Below are 22,917 nucleotides of genomic sequence, written 5' to 3' on the forward strand. Positions count from 1 at the left end.
AGGAGTATTCGGAATGAGGTGGACGAATTAACTGTACAGATAGCAGTTAATGGATACGATGTGGTTGGCATGATGGAGACATGGCTCCAGGGTGACCAAGGCTGGGAACTCAACATACAAGGGTATTCAACATTTTGGAAGGGTAGACAGAAAGGAAAAGGAGGCGGGGTGGCATTGCTGGTTAAAGAGGAAATTAATGCAATTGTAAGGAAAGACATTAGCTTGGATGATGTGGAATCGGTATGGGTGGAGCTACGGAATACCAAAGGGCAGAAAACGCTAGTGGGAGTTGTGTACAGACCTCCAAACAGTAGTAGTGATGTTGGGGAGGGCATCAAACAGGAAATTAGGCGTGCATGCAATAAAGGTGTAGCAATTATCATGGGTGACTTTAATATGCATATAGATTGGGCTAACCAAACTGGAAACAATACAGTGGAGGAGGATTTCCTGGAGTGCATAAGGGATGGTTTTTGAGACCAATATGTCGAGGAACCAACTATGGGGGAGGCCACCTTAGACTGGGTGTTGTGTAATGAGAGAGGATTAATTAGCAATCTCGTTGTGCGAGGCCCCTTGGGGAAGAGTGACCATAATATGGTGGAATTCTACATTAGGATGGAGAATGAACAGTTAATTCAGAGACCAGGGTCCAGAACTTAAAGAAGGGTAACTTTGAAGATATGAGGCGTGAATTGGCTAGGATAGATTGGCGAATGATACTTAAGGGGTTGACGGTGGATGGGCAATGACAGACATTTAGAGACCGCATGGATGAACTACAAGAATTCTACATCCCTGTCTGGCATAAAAATAAAAAAGGGAAGGTGGCTCAACCGTGGCTATCAAGGGAAATCAGGGATAGTATTAAAGCCAAGGAAGTGGCATACAAATTGGCCAGAAATAGCAGTGAACCCGGGGACTGGGAGAAATTTAGAACTCAACAGAGGAGGACAAAGGGTTTGATTAGGGCAGGGAAAATAGAGTACGAGAGGAAGCTTGCAGGGAACATTAAAACGGACTGCAAAAGCTTCTATAGATATGTAAAGAGAAAAAGGTTAGTAAAGACAAACGTAGGTCCCCTGCAGTCAGAATCAGGGGAAGTCATAACGGGGAACAAAGAAATGGCAGACCAATTGAACAAGTACTTTGGTTCGGTAATCACTAAGGAGGACACAAACAATCTTCCGGATATAAAAGGGGTCAGAGGGTCGAGTAAGAAGGAGGAACTGAGGGAAATCCTTATTAGTCGGGAAATTGTGTTGGGGAAATTGATGGGATTAAAGGCCGATAAATCCCTAGGGCCTGATAGTCTGCATCCCAGAGTACTTAAGGAGGTGGCCTTGGAAATAGCGGATGCATTGACAGTCATTTTCCAACATTCCATTGACTCTGGATCAGTTCCTATAGAGTGGAGGGTAGCCAATGTAACCCCACTTTTTAAAAAAGGAGGGAGAGAGAAAACAGGGAATTATAGACCGGTCAGCCTGACATCGGTAGTGGGTAAAATGATGGAATCAATTATTAAGGATGTCATAGCAGCGCATTTGGAAAGAGGTGACATGATAGGTCCAAGTCAGCATGGACTTGTGAAAGAAAAATCATGCTTGACAAATTTTCTGGAATTTTTTGAGGATGTTTCCAATAGAGTGAACAAGGGAGAACCAGTTGATGTGGTGTATTTGGACTTTCAGAAGGCTTTCGACAAGGTCCCACACAAGAGATTAATGTGCAAAGTTAAAGCACATGGGATTGGGAGTAGTGTGCTGACGTGGATTGGGAACTGGTTGGCAGACAGGAAGCAAAGAGTAGGAGTAAATGGGTACTTTTCAGAATGGCAGGCAGTGACTAGTGGAGTACCGCAAGGTTCTGTGCTGGGGCCCCAGCTGTTTACATTGTACATTAATGATTTAGACGAGGGGATTAAATGTAGTATCTCCAAATTTGCAGATGACACTAAGTTGGGTGGCAGTGTGAGCTGCGAGGAGGATGCTATGAGGCTGCAGAGTGACTTGGATAGGTTAGGTGAGTGAGCAAATGCATGGCAGATGAAGTATAATGTGGATAAATGTGAGGTTATCCACTTTGGTGGTGAAAACAGAGAGACAGACTATTATTTGAATGGTGACAGATTAGGAAAAGGGGAGGTGCAACGAGACCTGGGTGTCATTGAAAGTTGGCATGCAGGTACAGCAGGCGGTTAAGAAAGCAAATGGCATGTTGGCCTTCATAGCGAGGGGATTTGAGTACAGGGGCAGGGAGGTGTTACTACAGTTGTACAGGGCCTTGGTGAGGCCACACCTGGAGTATTGTGTACAGTTTTGGTCTCCTAACTTGAGGACGGACATTCTTGCTATTGAGGGAATGCAGCGAAGGTTCACCAGACTGATTCCCGGGATGGCGGGACTGACATATCAAGAAAGACAGGATCAACTGGGCTTGTATTCACTGGAGTTCAGAAGAATGAGAGGGGATCTCATAGAAACGTTTAAAATTCTGACGGGTTTAGACAGGTTAGATGCAGGAAGAATGTTCCCAATGTTGGGGAAGTCCAGAATCAGGGGTCACAGTCTAAGGATAAGGGGTAAGCCATTTAGTCTTAATGCCCTTAATGCCCACTCACGTAACCTGTCTATATCCTTTTGCAGGCTCTTTGTGTCCTCCTCACAGCTTAATTTCCCACCGAGCTTTGTATCATCAGCAAACTTTGATACATTGCACTTGCTCCCTTCATCTGTATCATTGATTTAGATTGTAAATAGCTGAGGCCCAAGCAATGATCCTTGCGGCACTCCACTAGTTACAGCCTGCCAACTTGAAAATGACCGATTTAGCCCTACTCTCTGTTTTCTGTCCTTTAATCAATCCTCTATATATTCTAATTCTCTTTTTAGGCAGTCCCCCGGAGTCGAGAATGACTTGCTTCTACACTAAAATGAGTTCTATGGTGACTGATGAGACTAATATGGGATCTACAGTCTCTGTCAAAGCGGGGGCAGATGGTGGTTGAAGGGACGGGTGGGTGGGGTGCTTGATATGTCATACGCTCCTTCCGCTGTTTGTACTTGGCTTCCACGTGCTCTCGGCGAAGAGACTCGAAGTGTTCGCCGTTTTCTCGGATGCTTCATCTCCACTTTGAGTGGTCTTAGGCCAGGGTTTCCCAAGAGTCGGTGGGGATGTTACATTTTTTCAAGGTGGCTTTGAGGCTGTCCTTGAAGCCTTTACTCTGCCCTCCTAGGATTTGCCTGCCGTGACAGAGTTTCGAGTAGAGCGCTTGTTTCGGGAGTCTAGTATCGGGCAGGCGGACATTGTGTCCCATCTATTGGAGCTGATCAAGTGTGGTCAATGCCTCGATGCTGGGGATGTTGGCCTGAAAGAGAACGTTGACGTTGGTGTGCCTATCCTGCCAATTAATTTGAAGATTTTGCAGAGGCAGCGTTGGTGGTACTTCTCCAGCGCTTTGAGGTGCCGACAGTACATAATCCATGTCTCTGAAGCATATAGGAGGGCGGGTATCAGTACTGCTCTGTAGGCCATGGGCTTGGTGCCAGGTTTGAGATCCTGGTCTTCGAACACTCTTTTCCTCAGGCGGCTGAAGGCTGCATTGGCACGTTGAAGGCGGTGTTGGACTTCGTCATCGATGTCTGTCCTTGATGATAATAGGCTCCCCGGGTATGGGAAGTAGTCCACATTATCCAAGGTCTCGTCATGAATCTTGATAATCAGGGAGCAGTACTGTGTGGCAGGGGCAGGTTGGTAGAGAAACTTTATCTGACTGATGTTTCGTTTCTGGTCCAGACTCTTGTACACTTCAGTGAAGGTGTCAACGATGGTTTGCTAATATATTACTCGCAACCCCATAAAGTAGGCAATGTCAAAAGTGGGATTTTAACCCACACCTCCAGAGGAGGCTGTGACCTGAACACAGTGTCTTCAACCCCTTGGCTATCCTGACTCAGAATCTACTGCAAATGCAGTGCTTATAATAGGGAAGCTAACTGAAATCATAGAGGGATCATCAAAAAACTCAAATTCAAATGACAAAAACATTACAGTTGAGCCTGATTTCATCTCGTGCTACTTATACTAAATGGGCAAACAATTTGCTGTCGGAGGCTTCATGCATGTGCATGCCTTTGAATGGCAAAAAATCGATGCACCTGCCTGATGGTCCTGGATCCACTTAGACTCGCACACCTGGGCCTCTATGTGTAGACATGTGTAGAGGCCCACATATGCCAGGGGCTCTGCGGGTTGCCAGCACCGCTGGGATCACGTGGGCCGGACCAACCAATGAAAGAAACGGGATCCCCATTCATGCTTATGAGGATTCCATATGTATGGAATCCCGATAAGCATGATTGGGGATCATAGAAAAACACATTTACATAACAAATAAATAAAAAAAATACAATTTAATTAAACATTTAAAACAAAAATAAATGTTTTTGAAAAATAAATTTAAATGTTGTAAGGGGGCTAAAAGTAACTTTAACTTACTTTACGTGTTTCAATGTTTAAATAATTCAAAAAAATATATTTTTATATTCGTTTATCTCTTCCGCTGGTAAAAGCAGGCCTTACATCTGCTTTTACCAGGTGTAAGATTTTCGCGGGCATTCGCTTGACAGTAGTTGGGCAAACCTGACTGTATATAGAACGCTCCCACTAAAAAGATGTGGACCTCAGAGGCAGACAGAAGTAGGCTTAGCTGTAAAGTCTCACCCACCCTGCCCCCTCCCTTCCTCCCCCCCACCAACTGACGTAGAGTGCCAACATCACTGCCTAAGACTCACCAATGAATAATGTCCAACAAGGTGCGGTATCGAAGAGATACTAGTACCTTTTGAACTGTACCTACTGTACCTCAGCAAAAAGAGGCTGACAGAAGGGTAACAAGCAAGTGTTTTTTTAAACGATCCAGAGAAATAAAATCCTTTTTGTACCTATTGCACTAACAAACATTTTAAGCAGGAACATAAGAAGTGAAATAATTGCTTTTTGATTTACCTAATTTTTTATTCTTTTTCATCCATAGTTCTGACTAAACCAAGACCTCACAGCGATGATTACAGCACAATGAAAAAGATTCCCCCACCAAAGCCTAAAAGAAGTCCCAACACCAGACTGACAGGTTCATATGAAGAGATCTGCACAAGGAAACCAGCAGCACCTAAATTCACAAGCACAATGACTAAAGTATCTCACAGCACTGGAACAATTCAACGAGCCGCATCTGCTGATGGGCCCCACTATGGCATGTTAAGTCTCCATCTGTCACAAGAAGAAGACATGGAACCTGTTTATATAGAAATGGGAGGGACTGGTGGGGCAGATGGAAATGATCTAACAGAGGTGGAGAGTCCCGATCAAGGAGAATCTGTTTATGAAGAGATGAAATATTGTTTGCTAGAAGGCAGCTTCGGCTCTTCTATCTTTTCAAAGCAGGCAGCTTGTCCTCTCCCTCGTTCAGAAAACAAAACTCCGACATTCTCTGAGGATTTCACAATAGGCAGCCCTACCATGACAGGCTGCAAAGAATTAGTATGTGACATTCCGCCGCCATTTCCAAACCTCCTCCCCCACCGACCCCCTCTGCTGGTATTCCCTCCAACACCAGTCCAATGTTCACCTGCCTCTGATGAATCACCACTTACACCCCTTGAGGTTAAAAGGTTGCCGGTGCTGGAAACTAATTTGAATTACTCTGTGCAAGTGGACAGCATATCACCTGCTTCTCCACAATACCCAAGCCATCAAAAAGGAGAAAATGAGCCACAAGCATCTGCTGGACTGGGTATGTTCAGTATATCAGGAAATATGTCTCCTCCTCCAACACCTCCTCCTCTTCCATTAATTCCTACTCCTCCTTACAGGCCAACTTCACATTTTATTTTCCCACCAGACACTTCTGCCCCTTGTTTTGGCAATACAGGAAAACTAGGTATGAGCGCAGATGTTCCCAAAGTACCTCAGAAACCGAATCCCTTACAAGGAGGAGCTTCATCTACAAACTCTACAAGGTTGCCTTGTTCACCAGTAAAAACCTGCAGGACAGAACCTGGGAAGCACTTTTCCTCCTCGGCAGGGAACGCATCATTATTTCCTTACTCTTCCACTATCCCAAGGCCAATTACCAGCCCACTTGATGAGCTGAACAGTCTGTTCAGCTCAGGACGAAGTCTTCTGCGAAAATCAGCAGCGGGAAGGAAGATACGGGAACAAGCGAGTGAGTAAATCTAACTTCTGTTCAATAAACCTGAGAAGCATTAGGAGGAGGGAGATATAGCTACCTGTAAGTAATAGAGTAATGGGGGCCAAAATTCAGGGTCTCAGAAAGACCCGTTACTGTCCGTTTGCAGTGGCCATCCATCGGAATCCCGTGGCCGCCGCTTTGTGGTTAACTGGCCGACCCAACCCAAATTCAGGTCGGAGATTTTTCGGCCTGGACCCGATACCGCCTGATGCTGGTGACCACCGCAAGCACGTCATCAGAATGCGCGCTGCTGCTTTCCCTCACCTTAAAAATTCACTGACCGAAATTTAGGTTGAAAAATTGATCCCTCACCACACGGTGCCCCCGACAGCTTTCTGTGACAGCACACCGACCCTTCAAGGGGAGGGCCCACGAGCAGGGCGGCCATGTAATAATTTTTGCCAGCCGACTTCTCGATCGGCCTTCAAGATAGTGCCCACGGGTTTGGCCAACAGGCAGCCTGGCACCCCCTCTTGGATGCAAGGCCACTAGTCCGGCCAAAACCCTCCTTGTTGGCCCAGTGGCGGAAGGTGAAAACTGACAGATTCTCTTCCCTTTCATGGAGATTAACAGCGGTGGAGTTCCGGTCCAATCCATATTCAACCCCTCAGCCTGCCTTCCTGTCTATGTCCCACCCCCACTATGACCGATTTCCTTTGGGACTTTGAAAAAATGTCAAAGTACTGAAAATTGATCATCCAACTGCATCATGGATCCGTGCGAAATGAAAAAAATCATAGGTGCGCCAGCTTTTTGGCCCCATGGTGTTAGACTTGGTTCAGTGGGAGCACACTTGTATCTGAGTCAGAAGGTCATGGGTTGAAACCGCACTCCAGAGACTTGAGCATATAATCCAGCCTGACACTTCAGCACAGTACTAAGGGAGTGCTACACTGTCAGGGGTGTCATCTTTCAAATAAAATGTTTATCCTTTCAAGTGGGTATAAAAGATCCCACAGCACAATTCAAAGTAGAGCAGGGGGGTTCTCCCCAGTGTCCTGACCAACATTTATCCCTCAATGAACATCACTAAAATAGATTATTTGGTCACATACAAAAATGGTCATATTGCCATTTTCTGGGACATTTTTGTGTGCAAATTGGCTGCCATGTTTCCCTACATTATGTAACATTTTGGGACTTTCTGAGGTCATGAAAGGTGTGATATAAATGCAAGTTCTTTCATTCCTTTTTTTAACCAATCTTTCTCGGATCTTCATATTTGAATCCCTTCAATCTGCATTCCACCACTGCCACAGTACCGAAACGGTTCAAATCAAAGTCAAAAATGACATCTTTTGTGAGTGTAACAAATGTAAACAATCCCATATCATCTTGCTTGACCTGTCTGCAGCCTTTGTCACAGTTGATCACTCTATACTCCTCCAACGCCTCTCCACAAATGTCCAACTGGGTGGGACTGCACTCGCCTGGTTCCATTCTTATCTATCTAATCGTAGCTAGAAAATCACCTACAATGGCTTATCTTCCCACTTCCACATCGTTACCTCTGGTGGCCCCAAGGATCTATCCTTGGCCCCTTCCTATTTCTCATCTTTATGCTGCCCCTTGGTGACATCATCCGAAAATCCGCGTCAGTTTCTATAGGAGGCCATTTGGCCCCTCGAGCCTGCTCCACCATTAAATAAGATCATGGCTGATCTGATCTTGGCCTCAACTCTACTTCCCCACCCACTCCCCATAACCCTTGACTCGCTTATTGTTCAAAAATCTGTCTCTCTCCACCTTAAATATATTCAGTGACCCAGCCTCCACAGCTCTCTGGGGTAGAGAATTCCAAAGATTCATGACCTTCTGAGAGAAGAAATTCCTCCTCATTTCTGTTTTAAATGGGCAACACCTTATTCTGAAACTATGGCTCCATGTTCTAGATTTCCCCTTGAGGTGAAACATCCTTTTTGCATCTATCCTGTCAAACCCCCTCAGAAACATCATCATTTCAATAAGTTTACCTCTCATTCTTCTAAACTCCAATGAGTATGGGCCCAACCTGCTCAACCTTTCTTCATAAGACAACCCCTTCATCTCAGGAATCAACGTCGTGAAACTTCTCTGAACTGCCTCTAATGATTGCACAAGAGAGGGTGCAGAGGAGATTTACTAGGATGCTGCCTGGAATGGAGAATCTTAGTTATGAGAGCAGATTGGATAGGGTGGGTTTGTTCTCAATGGAGGAGGTTGAAAGGAGACCTCATTGAGGTGAACAAAATATTGAAGGGCCTGGACATAGTGGATAGTAAGGGTCTATTTCCATTGGTGCAGGGGTCTATTACAAGGGGGCATAGTTTTAAGGTTGTTTGCTGTAAGGTTTCGAGGGGATTAATAATGGACGCCAGCATTTACACAGATGGTTGTGGGGATCTGGAACTCGCTGCCTGGAAGAGTGATGGATGCAGAAACCCTCACCACTTTTAAAATATGTTTGGATGGGCACTTAAAGTGCAGTAACCGCAGGGTTATGGACCTAGAGTTGGTAATTGGGATTAGACTGGATGACCTTTAGTTGGATGGAGCAGATATAATGGTAAGTACTGCAAGAATAGAATACGGCCAGGGTGATCTCCTGGACTAGTTTCAATCGCCTGGATAGGTCGGAGAGGCATTTTCTCAGAATTTTTCTCCCTAAATTGGCCTGTTTTTTGCCTCTCCCAGAAGATCACATGGCTTCGGTTGGGGTAGAGTGTAGAATGTTTTAGTATAAGGGGTGTTGCAGTTGTGGTGATGCCGATTGGTTTACTTTCCGTCATTGTTCATAGGTTTATATGTAACCTTTAGGGCTGTTGACCAAGGGCCGTGTGGCTCTTTGTCGGCCAGCACGGACACGATGGGCCAGAATGGCCTCCTTCTGCGCTGTAAATTTCTATGTTTCTATGCTTCTATGCAAGTATATCCCTCCTTGAATAAGGAGACCAAAACTGCACGCAAGTACTCAAGGTATGATCTCACCAATGCCCTGTACAGTTGTATTAGGACTTCCCTGCTTCTATACTCTATCACCCTTGCAATAAAAGCCAACATTCCATTTACTTTCCTAATTACTTGCTGTACCTGCATGCTAATTGTTTCTGTTTCATGTACAAGGACCCCACTGTACCACAGCATTTTGTAATCTCTCCATATTTAAATAATAATTTGCTTTTTTATTTTTCCTACCAAAGTGGATAACCTCACATTTTCCCACATTATACTCCATCTGTCAAATGTTTGCTCACTCAACTTAGCCTTTCTATATTCCTTTGCAGATTATTTGCATCCTCCTCACAATTTGCTTTCCCACCTATCATTGTATCATCAGCAAATTTGGCTACGTTACACTCAGTCCCTTCATACAAGTCATTAATATAGATTGTAAATAGTTGGGGCCCCAGTATTGATCTCTGCAGCACCATACTATTAACAGTTTGCCAACCTGAAAATGACCCATTTATCCCAACTTTCTGTTTTCTGTTAGTTAGCCAATCCTCTATCCATGCTAATATATTATCCCCAACCCGGTGAGCTCTTATCTTGTGCAGTTACCTTTAATGTGGCACCTTATCGAATGCTTTCTGGAAATCAAAATACACTACATCTACTGGGTTCCCCTTTATCCACCATGCTTGTTACATCCTCAAAGAACTCCAGCAATATTGTATTCCTAACACAGATGAGACTGCACACAGGGAGGTTAAAGTAACAGTGACCTCAGTTTTTATTAAGACACTCCAGAGTGAGAAACAGGCCTTAGGGGCCGGCTTATATACAGTGTTCCCAAGGGATGTTGGCGGAACATGGGAGTGCATGCTTTACAGATACACAACATCACTCCCCCCACCCCCGCAAAGTCAAAGTGAAAACTATTTACAAGGTGAGACGGTCGGGAGCCTTTCTTTCCCTGGTGGATCGCCTCGGTAAAAATGTTTGTTCTGGTGTGTTGGCTGTGCCCTCGCTGGGCTGGCGTGTTGTTGACCCTGCAGGGCTGCTGGGTGAGCCTGGCCTTGCTGGGCTGTTGGGCGTGATGGGTTCGATTTCCTGGTCTGGGGTCGTGTCGTTGATCCTTTGGGTGTGTGTTGTGGGCTCGAAAAAGGTGGTGTCTGCTGTGGGTTGTTCAGGGCAGTCTGTGAACCACAGCCTCATTTGGTCCAGGTGCTTTCTGCAAATTTGCCATTGTCTAGTTTGACTACAAACACCCTACTCCCTTCTTTAGCTATCACCGTGCTCGCGATCCACTTGGGACCATGTCCATAGTTTAGCACATACACAGGATCATTCAGATCAATTTCCCGTGACACAGTGGCATGACCATCGTTTACATTTTGTTGCTGCCGCCTGCTCTCTACCTGATCATGCAGGTTGGGGTGAACCAGTGAGAGTCTGGTTTTAAGTGTCCTTTTCATGAGTAGCTCAACCGGGGACACCCCTGGGAGCGAGTGGGGTCTCGTGCGGTAGCTGAGCAGTACTTGGGACAGGCGGGTTTGGAGTGAGCCTTCTGTGACTCGTTTGAGGCTCTGTTTGATTGTTTGTACTGCCAGCTCTGCCTGCCCATTGGAGGCTGGTTTAAACGGGGCCGAGGTGATATGTTTGATCCCATTGCGGGTCATGAATTCTTTAAATTCGGTACTGGTGAAACATGGCCCATTGTCACTGACCAGTATGTCAGGCAGGCCGTGGGTGGTAAACAGAGCCCTCAGGCTTTCAATGGTGGCGGTGGCGGTGCTTCCCGACATTATTTCACATTCAATCCATTTTGAAAAAGCATCCACCACCACTAGGAACATTTTACCTAGAAACGAGCCCGTATAGTCGACATGGATCCTCGACCATGGTCTGGAGGGCCAGGACCACAAACTTAGTGGTGCCTCTCTGGGCACGTTGCTCAACTGAGCACACACGCGGCATTGCCGTACACAGGACCCTAAGTCAGAGTCGATACCGAGCCACCACACGTGGGATCTGGCTATTGCTTTCATCATTACTATACCCAGGTGTGTGCTGTCGAGATCCGAGATGAACATCTCCCAGCCCATTTTGGGTAGCACTACACGGTTACCCCACAACAGGCAGTCTGTCTGAATGGACAGCTCGTCCTTTCGCCGCTGGAACGGCTTGATTAGCTCTTGCATTTCAACGGGGATGCTGGGCCAACTCCCATGCAGTACACAGTTTTTTACTCAGGACAGCAGAGGATCTTGGCTGATCCAAGTCTTAATCTGGCGGGCCGTGACAGGTGATTTATCATTTTCAAACGCTTCTATGACCATCAACAAGTCTGCGGGCTGCGCCACCATCAACAAGTTTGCAGGCTGCGCCATTTCCACCCCCGTGGTGGACAATCGTAGCCGACTGAGAGCATCCACACAATTCTCAGTGCCTGGCCTGTGGTGGATGGTATAGTTATACGCTGATAGCGCGAGTGCCCACCTTTGTATGTGGTCTGAGGCATTAGTATTTATCCCCTTGTTTTCAGCGAACAGGGATATGAGGGGCTTATGATCGGTTTCCAGCTCAAATTTGAGGCCAAACAGGTACTGATGCATTTTCTTTACCCCGAACACACACGCTAATGCCTCTTTCTCAATCATGCTGTCGGCCTTCTCGGCCTTAGGCAAGCTCCTGGAGGCATCGGCGACAGGTTGCAACTTCCCCGCAACGTTAGCTTGTTGTAATACACACCCGATTCCGTATGACGACGCATTACATGCTATCACAAGCAGCTTGTTGGAGCATAAAATGTTTCTGGCTTTCTCAAAAGCAATTACTTGTTTTTTTTCCCATACCCAGTTCTCACCTTTACGCAATAACACATGTAGGGGCTCTAAGAGGATAAGAGGGTGCTTAACCCCGGTAGGAAGTTACCAAAATAGTTGAGGAGTCCCAGGAACGACCGCAGCTCCGTGATGTTGTGTGGCCTGGGTGTGTTCCTGATAGCCTCTGTCTTGGCGTCTGTGGGCCGAATGCCATCCACCGTGATCTTTCTCCCCAAAAACTCTGTTGCCATGAAGACGCATTTCGACCTCTTCAGCCGCAGCCCTGCGCAATCCAGTCACTGGAGGACTTCCTCCAGGTTTTGTAGGTGTCCCGACCCATGACCAATATGTCGTCCTGAAAAACTACGGTGCGTGGTTCCGACTTGAGCAGGCTCTCCATGTTTCTCTGGAAGGTCGCTGCAGCCGACCGAATTCCAAACGTGCATCTGTTGTAGATGAACAGTCCCTTGTGCGTGTTGATACAGGTGAGGCCCATCGAAGACTCCTCCAGCTCCTGCGTCATGTAGGCCAAAGTCAGGTCGAGCTTGGTGAACGTCTTGCCTCCTGCCAGCGTCGCAAATAGGTCGTCTGCCTTAGGTAGCAGGTATTGGTCCTGTAGCGAGAAACGATTAATAGTTACTTTATAACCGCCGCAAATCCTGACCATGCCATCACTTTTGAGTACTGGAACAATCGAGCTGGCCCACTCGCTGAATTCCACTGGGAAGATGATGCCCTCGCGTTGCAGCCCGATTTCCACTCTCTCCCTCATCACGTGAGGTACTGCTTGCGCCTTGTGGTGGATGGGTTGTGCCTCTGGGACCAAGTGGATCCGTACCTTCACCCCGGAAAAGTTTTCAATGCCTGGCTCAAAAAGAGAAGGAAATTTGTTCAGAACCTGGGTACACGAGGCCTCATCGACATGTGATAGCGCTCGGATGGCATCCCAGTTCCAGCGGATTTTGCCCAGCCAGCTCCTTCCAAGCAATGTGGGGCCATTGCCTTGGACAATCCAGAGTGGCAGTTTGTGCACCATGCCCTCGTGGCACTGCCCAGGACAGTGATAAGCTCTTTGGTGTACATTCTCAGTTTCATGTGGATGGGGCTCAGGGCTGGTCTGAGTGCCTTGTTGCACCACAGTCTATCAAACATCTTTTTACTCATGATGGATTGGCTAGCGCCAGTGTCCAGTTCCATGGCTATGGGTAAGCCATTCAATTTTACATTTAGCATTATAGGTGGACATTTAGTTGAAAATGTGTGCGCCCGGTGCACTTCAGCTTCTGCCTCATCTCTCTGAGGCTCGAAATTGCTTTGATCCACCATGGACCGATCTTCCTCTGCCACGTGGTGGTTTGCAGGTTTTGCAGAGCTTGCAGCTCATCTGCAAGCTCGTTGGAGCTGAACCCCATTGCTCCACAGCTCTTGCAAACATACCCTTTGAAGTGGCATGAATAGGCTGAATGGAAGCCTCCACAACACCAACAAGGTGTGAATTGCCTTGCATTCATCCTTTGCGGCAGACTCTGAGTCATCTGGGTCACCTGCGGCCTGCTGGCAGTTGCAGATCCGTGGTTTCTGCCCTGTACATTTCTGCTCGCAAACACAGTTCCAGTTAATTTATGAAGATTGCTAGCACTTGTGTGCTGAGAGATTTGTTTGGTGTTATCACTGGTGGACATAAATGCCTGTCCTATCACAATGGCCTTGCTGAGGGTCGGTGTCTCTACAGTCAAAAGTTTTCGTAGGATGGTCTCGTGGCCAAGGCCCAGTACATAAAAGTCTCTGAGCATTTGCTCCAGGTAGCCATCAAACTCACATTGTCCTACAAGTCGCTTTAGCTCGGCGACGTAGCTCGCCACTTCCTGACCTTCAGATCGCTGGCACGTGTAGAACCGATACCTCGCCATCAGCACGCTCTCCCTCGGGTTAAGATGCTCCCGAACCAGTATACACAGCCCCTCATACGACTTATCTGTGGGTTTCACCGGAGCCAGAAGATTCTTCATGAGGCTATAAGTCGGTCCCCCGCAGACCGTGAGGAGGACCGCTCTCCTTTTTGCAGCGCTTCCTTCTCCATCCAGCTCGTTGGCTACAAAGTACTGGTCTAGCCATTCGACATAGGCTTCCCAGTCCTCACCCTCCGAGAGCTTCTCCAGGATGCCCACAGTTTGCTGCATTTTTGCTTTGGATTCGTATACTCGCCGCCAGTTATTGTGTTCCTATCACAGATGAGACTGCACACAGGGTGGTTAAAGTAACAGTGACCTCAGTCTTTATTAAGACACTCCAAAGTGAAGAACAGGCCTTAGGGGCCGGCTTATATACAGTGCTCCCAAGGGATGCTGGGATCCCTTGGGACTTCAGGGGATTCGCTCCTTGGTGGCGGAACATGGGAGTGCATGCTTTACAGATACACAACAGATTTCCCTTTCATAGACTGTATTATGATTTTCTAAATGTCTTGGCACTAGTTCCTTAATAATGGACGCCAGCATTTTCCCAATGACAGATGTAAGGCGAACTGGTCTATGGTTTCCTGCTTTCCCTCTCCCTCCATTCTTAAATAGGTGCATTATATTTGTAGTTTTCTTATCTGCTGAGACCTCTCCAGAATCCAAGGATACAGCCAGTGCAGCCACCATCTCTGCAGCCACTTCTTTTAAGACCCTAGGATACAGACCACTGGGTCCAGGGGACTTGTCCAGCTTTAGTCCTAGTAGTTTGCCTGGTACTCTTTGTCTAGTGATGGTGATTGTTTTAAGTTTCCCCCTCCCAATAACCCCTTGATTAACAATTATTGGGATGCTTTTAGTGTATTCTAGAGTGAAGACCGATACAAAATATTTGTTGAAAGTTTCTGCCGTTTCCCTGTTTTCCATTATCAATTCCCCAGTCTCATCTTCTAAGGGACCAATGTTTACTTTAGCAACTGTTCCTTTTTATATACCTGCAGAAGCTCTTACTTCTGTTTTTATAATTCTTGCTAGTTTACTCTCATAATTTATCTCCTCTCTATTATTTTTTTAGTTGTTCTTTGTTGGTTTCTAAACATTTCCCGATCCTCTGGCCTTCCACTAATCTTTGCAACATTGTATGCCTTTATCTTCAATTTGATATCATCCTTTACTTCCTTAGTTAGCCATGGATGGTTCATCCTTCTCTTAGTCTTTCTTTCTCATTTGAATATACCTTTGCTGAGAGTTATAAAATATCTCCTTATATGTTTGCCACTTCTTATCTACCCTCTTACCCTTTAATCTGTTTTCCCAGTCGACATTAGCCAACTCTGCCTTCATACCTTTGTAATTGCCTTTATTTAAGTTCAGGACACTAGTTTGCGACCTAACTGTCTTACCCTCAAACTGAATTTCAAATTCTACCATGCTATAATCGCTCTTCCCAAGAGGATTCTTTATTATGAGATTATTTATTAATCCAGTCTCATTACACATTACCAGATCTAGAATAGTCTGCTCCATTGTTGGTTCCATAACGTTTTGTTCCAAGAAACCATCCCGAATACGATCTATGAACCCTTCCTCAATGCTACCTTTGCCAATTTGATTTGTCCAATCAATATGAAGATTAAAATCACCCATGATTATTGCTGTACCTTTCTTACAAGCCTCCATTATTTCTTGATTTATACTCTGTCCTACAGTGTAGCTACTGTTAGGAGACCTATAGACTACTCCCACCAGTGACTTATGTCCCTTATTATTTCTTATCTCCCCTGAATATTCAGTTCCCAGCCTTGGTCACCTTGCAACCACCTCTCTGTAATGGCTATCAGATCATGCCTATTTATTTCTATTGTGCCGTCAACTCATTTATCTTGTTACAAATGCTGCATGCATTCAGATAAAGAGCTTTTAATTTTGTCTTTTTACCATTTTTCCCTACTCTGGCCCCACTTTCTATATGCTGTACGCTGACAACACCCAGCTCTACCTCACCAGCACTTATCTCTCGAGCCTCCCAATCTAGTTGTTTGGATGTTTGTCCAATATCCAGTACTGGATGAGCAGAAATTTTCTCCAATTAAGTATTGGGAAGACTGAAGCCATTGTCTTTGGTCCCTGCCACAAACTGCATTCCCTAGCCTCTGACTTCATTCCTCTCCCTAGCATCTGTCTGAGGCTGAACCAGACTGTTTGCAACCTAGGTGTCATATTTGAGTCTGAAAAATGCTATCCGTGGCAGAACTAAATCTGCCTATTTCTAGGTCCATAACATTGCCCATCTCCTCCCCTGCCTCAGCTCATTTGTTGCTGAAACCCTCAGCCATTCCTTTGTTACTTCTAGACTTGAATACTCCAAAGCACTCCTGGCTGGCCTTCCATATTCTACCCTATGCAAACTGGAGGTCATCCAAAACTCGGCAGCCTGTGTCCTAACACACATCAAGTCCCACTCACCCATCACACCCCTGTGCTCGCTGATCTACATTGGCTCCCGGTTAACGCTTCGATTTCAAAATTCTCATCCTTGTTTACAAATCCCTCCATGGCCTTGCCCCTCCCTATTTCTGTAATCTCCTCTAGCTCACAACCCCCCTGAGATGACTGCGCTTCTCTAACTCTGCCTTCTTAAGCATCCCTGATTATAATCTCTCAACCATTGGTGGCCATGTTTTCTGTTGCCTAGACCCCAAGCTCTCAAACTCTCTGTCTAAACCTCTCTTTCCTCCTTCAAGACACTCCTTAAAATCTACCTCTTTAAGTTTTTGGTCACCTGCGCTAATTTCTACTTACAAGGCTCTATTTAGAAACATAGAAACATAGAAATTTAAGCGCAGAAGAAGGCCATTTCGGCCCACCGTGTCTGCACCGGACAACAAAGAGCCGCATGGCCCATGGTCAGCACCCAAAAGGTTACATATAAACCTATGAACAATGTCGGAAAGGCAAAGAACACCCAGCCCAACCAGTCCACCCCACACAACTGCGACACCCCCTTATACTGAAACATTCTACACTCCACCCCAACTGGAGCCATGTGATCTGCTGGGAGAGGCAAAAAACAGATAAAAACCCAGGACAATTTAAGGAGTAAAAATCTGGGAAAATTCCTCTCCAACCCATCCAGGCAATCGAAACTAGTCCAAGAGATCACGCTGGCCGTATTCTATTCGCCGGCCAAAAAAAGGTCATCCAGTCGAATCCCAATTACCAGCTAAGTGCCCATCCAACCATCTCTTAAAAGTGATGAGGGTTTCTGTAACCACCACTTTTCCAGGCAATGAGTTCCAGATCCCCAAAACCCTCTGCGTAAAGAAGACTCCCTCAAATTCCCTCTAAACCTTCCACCAACCACCTTAAAACTATGCCACCTCATTATAGACACCTCCATCAATGGAAATAGGCCCTTACTGTCCGCTATATCCAGACCCCTCAATATTTTGTACACCTCAATGAGGCCTCCTCTCAACCTCCTCTGTTCGATTGAGAACAAACCCAGCCTATCCCATCTGTCCTCATAACTAAGATTCTCCATTCCAGGCAGCATCCTAGTAAATCACCTCTGCACCGTCTCTAGTGCAATCACGTCCTTCCTATAATACGGCGACCAGAACTGAACGCAGTACTCCAGCTGTGGCCTAACCAAAGTATTATACAATTTAAGCATAACCTCCCTGCTCTTATATTCTATGCCTCAGCCAATAAAGGCAAGCATTCCGTATGCCTTCTTAACTATCTTATCCACCTGGCCTGCTACTTTCAGGGATCTGTGGACACAAGCACTCCAAGGTCCCTTTGTTCATCGACACTATTAAGTGGCCTACCGCCTAATGTGTATACCATTTCCTTATTAGCCCTCCCAAAGTGCATCAGCTCACATTTCTCTGAATTAAATTCCATTTGTCATTGCTCTGCCCACCTGACCAATAGATTGATATCCTCCTGCAGCCCATGACTTTCCTCTTCATTATCATCCACACAGCCAATTTTAGTGTCATCTGCAAACTTCTTAAACATACTCCCTATGTTCAAATCTAAATCGTTGATATATACCACAAAAAGCAAGGGACCCAGTACTGAGCAATGCGCAACCCCACGGGAAACATCCTTCCAGTCACAAAAACATCCATTAATCATTACCCTTTGCTTCCTATCTCCAAGCCAATTTTGGATCCAACTTGCCACTTTGCCCTGTATCCCATGAGCTTTAACCATCATGACCAGTCTACCATGTGAGACCTTATCAAAAGCTTTGCTAAAGTCCATATATACTACATCGTACGTATGACCTTCATTGATCCTCTTGGTTACCTCCTCAAAAAATTCAATCAGGTTAGCCAAACACGATCTTCCCTTAACAAATCCATACTGACTGTCCCAAATTAATCCTTGCCTTTCCAAATGCAGATTTATCCATTCTTTCAGGATTTTTTCCAATAATTTTCTGACCACTGAGGTTAGGCTGACAGGCCTGTAATTACTCGGCCTATCCCTTTCTCCTTTCTTAAACAAGGGTATTACATTAGCAGTCCTCCAATCCTCCATCACCATGCCCAGATCCAAAGAGGACTAGAAAATGGTGGTCAAGGCCTTTGCTATTTCCTCTTTTACTTCGCTCAACAGCCTAGAATGCATTTCATCCAGTCCTGGGGATGTATCTACTTTCAAAGCTGCTAAACCCCTTATTACTTCCTCTCTCACTATATTTATTTCATCCAGAATATTACACTCCTCCTTGATAGCAGTATCTGCATTACCCCTTTCCTTTGTGAAAACAGATGCAAAGTATACATTAAGAACCCTACCATAGAAACAGAGAAAATAGGTGCAGGAGTAGGCCATTCAGCGGTTTGAGCCTGCACCACCATTCAATAAGATCATGGCTGATCATTCACCTCAGTACCCTTTTCCCGCTTTCTCTCCATAACCCTTGATTCCTTCAGCCGTAAGGGCCATATCTAACTCCCCCTTGAATATATCCAATGAACTGGCATCAACAACTCTCAGCGGTAGGGAATTCCACAGATTAACAACTCTCTGAGTGAAGAAGTTTCTCCTCATCTCAGTCCTAAAAGGCTTACCCCTTATCCTTAGACTGTGTCCCCTGGTTCTGGACTTCCCCAACATCAGTAACATTCTTCCAGCATCTAACCTGTCCAGTCCCGTCAGAATTTTATATGTTTCTATGAGATCCCCTCTCATCCTTCTAAACTCCAGTGAATACAGGCCTAGTCGATCCAGTCTCTCCTCATATGTCAGTCCTGCCATCCCGGGAATGAGTCTGGTGAACCTTCGCTGCACTCCCTCAATAGCAAGAATGTCCTTCCTCACATTAGGAGACCAAAACTGAACACAATATTCCAGGTGAGGCCTCATTAATGCCCTGTACAACTGCAGTAAGACCTCCCGGCTCCTATACTCAAATCCCCTAGCTATGAAGGCCAACATACCAGTTGCCTCCTTCACCGCCTGCTGTAGCTGCATGTCAACTTTCAATGACTGATGTACCATGACACCCAGGTCTCGTTGCATCTCCCCTTTTCCTAATCTGCCACCATTCAGATAATATTCTGCCTTCGTGTTTTTGCCACCAAAGTGGATACCCTCACATTTATCCACATTATACTGCATCTGCCATGCATTTGCCTACTCACCTAACCTGTCCAAGTCACCCTGCAGCCTCTTAGCATCCTCCTCACAGCTCACACCGCCATCCAGCTTAGTGTTATCTGCAAACTTGGAGATATTACATTGAATTCCTTCATCTAAATTATTGATGTATATTGTAAATAGCTGGGGTCCCAGCGCTGAGCCCTGCGGCACACCACTAGTCACTGCCTGCCATCCTGAAAAGGACCCGTTAATCCCGATTCTCTGTTTCCTGTCTGCCAACCAGTTCTCTATCCACGTCAGTACATTACCCCCAATACCATGTGCTTTAATTTTGCACACTAATCTCTTGTGTGGGACCTTGTCAAAAGCCTTTTGAAAGTCCAAATACACCACATCCATTGCTTATCCCTTGTCCACTCTACTAATTACATCCTCAAAAAATTCCAGAAGATTTGTCAAACATGATTTCCCTTTCATAAATCCATGCTGACTTGGTCCGATTCTGTCACTGCTTTCCAAATGCGCTGCTATTTCATCTTTAATAATTGATACCAACATTTTCTCCACTACTGATGTCAGGCTAACCAGTCTATGATTACCTGTTTTCTCTCATCCTCCTTTTTTAAAAAATGGGGTTACATTAGCTACCCTCCAGTCCATAGGAACTGATCCAGAGTTGATAGACTGTTGGAAAATGATCACCAATGCATCCACTATTTTTTGGGCCACTTCCTTAATTACTCTGGGATGCAGACTATCAGGCCCCAGGGATTTATCGGTCTTCAATCCCATCAATTTCCCGATCACAATTTCCTGCCCAACAAGAATTTCCTTCAGTTCCTCCTTCTCACTAGACCCTTGGTCCCCTAGAATTTCCAGAAGGTTATTTGTGTCTTCCTTCGTGAAGACAGAACCAAAGTATTTGTTCAACTGGTCTGCCATTTCTTTGTTTCCCATTATAAATTCACCTAAATCTGAGTGCAAGGGATCTATGTTTGTCTTCACTAATCTTTTTCTCTTCACGTATCTATAGAAGCTTTTGCAGTCAGTTTTTATTTTCCCAGCAAGCTTGCTCTCATACTCTATTTCCCCCCTCCTAATTAAACCCTTTGTCCTCCTCTGCTGAATTCTGAATTTCTCCCAGTCCTTTGGTTTGCTGCTTTTTCTGTCCAATTTATATGCCTCTTCCTTGGACCTAACACTATCCTTAATTTCCTTTGTTAGCCACGGTTGAGCCACCTTCCCTGTTTTATTTTTACTCCAGACAGGGATGTTCAATTGTTGAAGTTCATCCACGTGATCTTTAAATGTCTGCCATTGCCTATCTGCCATCAACGCTTAAGTATCATTCGCCAGTCTATTCTAGCCAATTCATGTCTCATACCATCGAAGTTACCTTTCCTTAACTTCAGGACCCTAGTCTCTGAATTAACTGTGTCACTCTCTACCTTAATAAAGAATTCTACCATATTATGGTCACTCTTCCCCAAGGGGCCTCGCACAACAAGATTGCTAATTAGTCCTTTCTCATTCCACATCACCCAATCTTGGATGGCCAATCCTCTAGTTGGTTCCTCAACATATTGGTCTAGAAAACCATCCCTAATACACTCCAGGAAATCCTCCTCTACCGTACTGTAACCAGTTTGGTTAGCCCAATCTATATGTAGATTAAAGTCGCCCATGATAACTGCTGTATCTTTATTGCACGCATCCCTAATTTCTTGATTGATGCTGTAAACATCTTCCGCCTCCACACAAAGATTACCCTTATGGTCTCTAATAGGCCCTACCCTTTCTTTAGTTACCCTCTTACTCTTAATATATTTATCGAACATCTTAGGGTTTTCCTTAATTTTACTGGCCAAGAATTTCTCGCGCTCTCTCTTAGCATTCCTAATATCATTTTTAATTTTGCCTCTTAACTTCCTACATTCCTCTAAATATTCTAAAGTATTTAGCCATTGGTCTATGACATAAGCATCCCTTTTTTTCTTAATTCTCCCCTGTAATTCCCTAGTCATTCAGGGAGCTATAGAATTATTTTTCCCAGCCTTTTTCTTTAAGGGCACATGTTTGGCCTGAGTCTTCCGGATCTCCTCCTTGAATACCTCCTGCTGTTCTGACACTGATTTACCCACAAGTAGCTGTCTCCAGTCCACTATGGCCAAATCACTCCTTAACTTAGCAAAATTAGCTTTTCCCCAATTCAGAACTTTTATTCCAGGCCTATTCTTGTCTTTATCCATAACTAACGAATCTGACTGAATTATGGTCACTGGCACCCAAGTGCTCTCTCACTAATACCCCTTCAACCTGCCCAGCTTCATTCCCCAAAACTAAATCCAAGACTGCCCCCTCTCGTGTTGGGCTTGCTACATACTAACTAAAAATGTTTTCTTGAATGCATTTCAAGAATTCTGCACCCTCTATACCCTTCACACTAAATTTGTCCAATCAATATTTGGATAGTTAAAATCCCCTACTATTACTACCCTATGGTTTTTGGACTTCACATCAATTTGCCTACATATTTGTTCCTCTATCTCCCTCCCATTGTTTGGGAGTCTATAATACATGCCCAGTAGTGTGCTTGGCCCTTTTTTATTTTTCAATTCGACCCATATGGCCTCATTTGATGATCCCTCTAACATATCATCCCTCCTCACAGTTGTAATAGTTTCTTTAATCAGTGCCGCAACCCCGCACCTTTTTACCCCACTCTCTATCTTATCTAAATGTCCTATAGCCAGGAATATTGATCTGCAAAACCTGCCCCTCTTTCAGCCATGTTTCTGTAATGGCTATAATGTCGTACTCCCAAGTCTCTACCTGTGCTCTAAGCTCACCCGCCTTATTCGCTATACTCCTTGCATTACAGTATATACTGTTGTGTATAGAAGAACTGAGTACTGTGAGCTAAACTTAGTGTGACCTTAATCTTCTTTATTACAACTCCAGAATGCCTAAACAACATGGCAGCCAACCTTTTATGCTGGCCCTACACATGTGTGCAGGTGACCATTAGGACTCCAACAGTCACGCCCTCTGGTGGCAAGTATTACATAGTTACATACATAACATCACTCCCCGCCCCCCCCCCAAAAAATCTTCGGTACAAGTTATTTACAAGTTGAGGTGATCCGGAGCCCTTTGCTCCTGGTTGATCATCTAAGTTCAAACCCTGGCGTGTGTGAGTTGGCCGGACCATTGCTGCACTACACGGCGGCTGGTCTGACCAGATTATCAAGAATGGTGGATTCATCCTCGTGATTGACAGCGAGGTCGATTGCTGGTTGGGTATGTGTTGGTGGATCGTCGATGGTGATGTCCTCTT

General features: G+C 45.3%; 1 protein-coding gene across 1 annotated transcript in view; it reads left to right on the forward strand.

Annotated features, from left to right (window-relative positions):
* The window catches only part of myo16 (myosin XVI), a 1,091,439-nt gene that overhangs the window by 993,771 nt on the left and 74,751 nt on the right, over positions 1-22,917 (forward strand). Inside the window, exon 31 of the mRNA XM_070891428.1 lies at positions 5,039-6,229. Coding sequence (XP_070747529.1) covers positions 5,039-6,229 — 1,191 coding nt within the window. The remainder of the gene's footprint in view (positions 1-5,038; positions 6,230-22,917) is intronic.

The sequence above is a fragment of the Pristiophorus japonicus genome, chromosome 10, assembly GCF_044704955.1.
Source record: "Pristiophorus japonicus isolate sPriJap1 chromosome 10, sPriJap1.hap1, whole genome shotgun sequence".
NCBI lineage: Eukaryota > Metazoa > Chordata > Chondrichthyes > Pristiophoridae > Pristiophorus > Pristiophorus japonicus.